General features: G+C 34.6%; 2 protein-coding genes across 4 annotated transcripts in view; one reads left to right on the forward strand and one right to left on the reverse strand.

Moving 5' to 3' along the window:
* Positions 1-2,086, forward strand: part of LOC127934842 (collagen alpha-1(XXII) chain-like) — a 52,661-nt gene extending 50,575 nt beyond the window's left edge. The window contains exon 64 of the mRNA XM_052532372.1: positions 1-2,086. This exon is cut by the window's left edge and continues 1,189 nt beyond it. The gene's annotated coding sequence lies outside the window, so the exon portion shown is untranslated.
* A 660-nt stretch (positions 2,087-2,746) lies between these two features.
* The window catches only part of LOC127935455 (collagen alpha-1(IX) chain), a 32,510-nt gene continuing 30,256 nt past the window's right edge, over positions 2,747-5,000 (reverse strand). For all 3 annotated transcript variants that reach the window (XM_052533337.1, XM_052533336.1, XM_052533335.1), the window contains 2 exons: positions 3,556-3,633; positions 2,747-3,445 (listed from right to left, as the gene is read on the reverse strand). In XM_052533337.1, coding sequence (XP_052389297.1) covers positions 3,246-3,445; positions 3,556-3,633 — 278 coding nt within the window. In that variant the 3' untranslated portion in view covers positions 2,747-3,245. The remainder of the gene's footprint in view (positions 3,446-3,555; positions 3,634-5,000) is intronic.

A 5,000-nucleotide genomic window follows, 5' to 3' on the forward strand; every position in this document is an offset into this window, starting at 1 on the left:
TTCAATAGAAAAACTCATTCGAGGTCCTGGAGGTGATGGAGAAATTTATTTCTGCTCTTTTTAGTCTACGTTTTGTAAGATATATCTCTTTTGCAGCCATTGTATCAGATATGTAACGTGCAGTTTTTTCATTTTGGATCATTAAACTTTTGTTTGTGATGACTGAAAGGCAGCTGCTCAATGCAATGCCTGTTTGATAGATTAACACAGCTTGTTTGTCATAAAAACACTTACCAGAAATGCTGTCACGGCATATTTACACATGACTGATGCCTCTCATAATGTATTTGTAATAGGTTTGTGTAGCACTTTGCTTTAAAACACCATTGCATTTGTTATTATGGAAGTTCCAGAACACAAAGTCCTAATTAAAGCAGTACTATCATTTGTGGCACTAAAGCGTTCAGATGGATCGATCCTGTAGATTGCTCCCATGCAAGCCAATTAAAGTCATTGAAAGAGAAGAGACTGCTTCAGAACAAACTAAACTCTCTTCAGTCCACAAACAGGGACGCAATTCATCTTCAACTGACGGGCATTGTAGTCAAGAATAGATTGCTGTTAGAAGGCTTTTGAGCATTTCGTTGGTTTTGAGTTCGCTTACCTGAAATTGTAATATCCAAAAGAAACAAGATTGACTTTTTAGTCTTATTGCCCAAATGCTACTTGTTTTTTTCTTTAAAGAACTGTTCTGTTTTCCCTTAAAATCATGTTATCCTTGAAAGGAATTTTCAGTATCATAAGTATTATTTTTTGAATGAAATAACTGACCTCTTCCCTTGTAGAGCTTTTACCCTCTGATCATCAGGTTTTTTTTTTTTTTTTTTTTTTGCAAAAGCTTTTTCTTATTTTATACAGACATTTTGTTTTATTTGATCTTATTTTATCCCTATACTTACCCGACAGATAAGTGTCTCTGTGAAAGATGGAGTGGTCTGTGCACATCTTACAGCATCATTAGTGCATAAGAATGTGTGGATTAATCATATTCTAATGCAAAACCAGATGTGATACTGTAAAGGCTATGATAGGCAATGAAAGGCAATGACCATGATAAAGCTTAGTAATCAGTATTATAATCTTGCTTTTTCATTATTATTATTGTTTGTCCATCTTTGCCCTGCCTTCACAAATCACATTCAAGAGATGACGTTTTGATGTATCATTTTGAAAAGCTTAGCTTATTTCTGATGCAAATCTATGTAAATTATGCTTTTTTGATTCAAACCACAGAAATCATGTTTTCCTCCACTTTATTCAGATATGGTTACTTTTTGACTTTGTATCCTCCTGTTAGTTTGGCTTCTTCGGGCCGCTAATGACTGTATTTGTTTTTCCAGAGCAGTTTGCATTAAATTATTCTAATGAACTGCAGGTGCAGGTGATGTAAAAAAGTATAATTTATGCATGATATATTTCACTTGTTTATACTGATTCTCTGGTGCTACGGTTAATCTTATTTAGGTTGATGTATATGTGTGTGTGTGGGGCGAGTGTGTGTCTTAAAGTCTGGATCAGGTCCATTTTCTAAGATCGGGTTGTTATTGTGAGGAAAAAAATCTGTTATTAAGTTTATACCATATACAGTGTTCTTCAGTAATGAATTTACAAGTTTGCATGTTTTATTCCTGAAACAGTCTATAATGAATCATCAATTGTATTAACTAATATAAAATGATTATTTGGTACGATAACTTCCATATGTCCATGCAGATTTTTAGTCTGAAAAGGTTTCATTTAAAAAAAAGGCAATTTTCATTTCTGTAACTCTTCTTAATTGTAAAATACAATACGACTAAGATTTTTAAAACCTTCATTTTTTTTTATTTTTTTTTTTTAGTAATGCACTTACAGTTGACTTAATAAAAATTTGTGCTAAAAACACTTTTTCACCAATTGTGCATATTTGTCTGTTGAACTATTCTGTGGAAAACAAACAATGCAGTCACTTGTTTTAAAACCCTACAAGAGGGGAAATTGGTTTCTGTTGTAGATTATGACAATATGTTATAGATGCTGAATGTGGATTTTAAGGTGTACTGAACCTTACATGATTATGTGCCAATAAAATCATCATTCTGGAATAGTTCCTTTTCGTCGATCTGTATTTAGAATTATCTTGAAAATGACCCTAAAATATGTAGTGGACAACCAACTAAGTTAACTACTGATTTTAAGATAAAAACAATCTAGATAAAACACCTGAACAGTAAAAACTTTGTTTACCTGCATGTGATTGGGACTATAAATCGACTTAATTGTAAGTGTGTCATTTCAATTATTGAAATAACTTACATTTTTGACTTCGCCCCTGAGATTTTAAGTTGACGGAGTTCAGCGGACATGCATGTGTGGGTTATACTGTAAATGCATTTTAATATATCTGAAAAACAAAGGCCTTCCAAAGACATATGTATGGATTTGTTTGTTTTTTTTTTGTTTGTTTTTTGGAGAAAAGAAAATGTAAGAAAACTGAAGAAGAAGAATTAGGGTGAATGAATACATAATGAACAATGTATTTACTGCTATTGAATGAATATGTTATCTAATCTACAAAAAAGTAACTGTAATCTGACTATATTAAAATGTAATAAATTACAAGTGCTTATTTTCTGGAATTACATGTAATCGGTTGCTATCCAATCTAACACATAATCAGGCCTCCTGAAACGTCAACAAAGCACATTTTCTGTGACTAATTGTATAATATTATGTGGTTTTATGTTTGACAGGAACCTCTTATTAAAGCTTTTCAAGATAAACTGTAGCATGGTGGTGAAAAGCTTTTATTTCATACTGTTGTAGGATCGTTCTGTTGGCATAGCTTAATGTCTGGCACCATGTCTAAAATTGGTCTTTACAATCACATTTGATGCAAAAAAAATATATATGTAAAAAAAAAAAAAAAAAAAAAAAAAAAAATTATTCTATGGCATGTAGTGGTCTGGAAATGACCGATTATACCAGTTTGTGGCCCAGGAACTGAAACATCAATTTCCAATTAATTTATTAATCTGCGATTTACTGTAAACCATCTGAAAGAACAAACACATTTACTTCTAGTTTATGTACAAGGTACAACAAAAGCATGTGAATTGGATCCACCATCAGGAGCTGCATCCGTATGTCTCTATACATCTGTCACGTTTGTTTCTCTCACCGTCTGCTCACCATTTGAAGTTTCAGAAATGACCTGGCTGATGATGACTGTGATGAAGATTTCTAGAAGGTTTCTTTCTTTCTGTTCATGGACCCTTGAAGTTGATAGACTTCTTCCCGCCAACCATGTAAAGAGGCTGAGGCCTAAAGCAGTGTGAAGGATCACAAAGACCAGGGGCGCCCGGAGGTCCTCTGGCTCCAGGGGTTCCCGGGGTCCCAGGCACACCGGCCTCTCCTCTGACCCCATCCTGGCCGTCCTTACCGATGCCAGGCTTGCCAGCTGCTCCTGTGTTATGAAATCAGATTTTTTTTTTAAGGAAGAGTTTTGAAAATGTTTCATTGGGTCTTCGCTAAAAACTGAAGTGATTACTACGATTAGTTGAAAGTGTTTCGTACCTTGAGGTCCGGGTTCTCCGGGAATTCCTGGAATTCCAATTCCATTATCTCCCTTGTCCCCTTTTAGTCCTGCATCACCTACACAAATAATACAGTATCATTAGACAAAGAAGTTATCACATTGTGACTCTCCATAGATAAAACACAATCTTACAGTATGGCCCAGCAAATGTATAAATATACAACGTATAGCACATTTCATATACAACAAGTTTCTCACACATACACACACACACACACACACACACACACAAACAAAATAATAATAATAATAAAATAAATAAAATAGAATAAAGTCACATAAAAATTATTCATAATGTATTAAAAACTAAAAGTGACCTCAGTCAGATAATCATCATCAGCATCAGATAATATTACGGTAATTTATGTTTAAATATATGATGTGTGTGTGTGTGTTTGTGTGTGTGTGTGTGTGTGTATGCATACACACACCAACCATAGTATTACACTATAGTACACTAACATTCAAACTTTTAGGGTCAGAAAGGTTACTTTTTTATGTGTTTAAAATAAGCATTTTATATTTACCAAGGCTGCATTTATACATTATGGAATATTATTACTATATATATAGATAAACATTCACAGCTCTTATGTGGATCTGGAGCATTTTAATATTTAATTAGAAAGGACGAAGTGTTGGTTTGGCAATAAGACATTTACAATGGTTTCATGGTAAAAAAAAAAACACTAGCACAAATACACATTGTTGTACTGAACACATTCAGGCCTCCGTCTTTGGCCTGAAGTTAGCACGGATTGATGGTTAAATTTTCATATTTATAGCTCATGCAAGGGACCAGGGAAAGCTTTGTGAGACTGCTGACATTTATACAGTCAAAAACCCTGCAAGGCACGAGACACGAGTCTTGAATGCTACAATGTTTTCCACATTTGTAAACTTCAATAAACATGTTCACATCCTCAGAGCTTTGGCAGAAATAACTGAGGGAGATTGAGATGTTGTCAAGGGCTTTTCTAATGATCCTGTTATTGCTTCTCAATCTCGGTCTCATTAGCAAGCATAGCATCTCTCCTCGTCTCGCTGGTATTTAGTAACGACTACACTCACTGTTCAACAGCCTCGGCTTGTGAGGACAAAAGAAGTGCAATGCTAAACATTCTGGAGGCTGCTACCCTTCAACGACCAGCAAATGATGGAAATCAAGGTGTGCTCGCAGTTTTAGCCTGTAAATTCTTCCAGAGGCCAAATCCACTAATAAAATATCCCAAAAATGGCTGATTCTTGCAGGGGTATTCAGCGGTGCACATTATGTGATATTAAGGAAGCACAGCATACACCATCAGCTTGATGTGGATTTTTTAAGAGGATGTTTACAAATGTGTTCACCTACTCAAACTTCCCTTCTTTTTAAAATCTACTAGTTGGTAAGTTGCCTGAATGACTAGTAAGTATTAAGGAA

The sequence above is a fragment of the Carassius gibelio genome, chromosome A19 (assembly GCF_023724105.1).
Source record: "Carassius gibelio isolate Cgi1373 ecotype wild population from Czech Republic chromosome A19, carGib1.2-hapl.c, whole genome shotgun sequence".
NCBI classification, from domain to species: Eukaryota; Metazoa; Chordata; class Actinopteri; order Cypriniformes; family Cyprinidae; genus Carassius; species Carassius gibelio.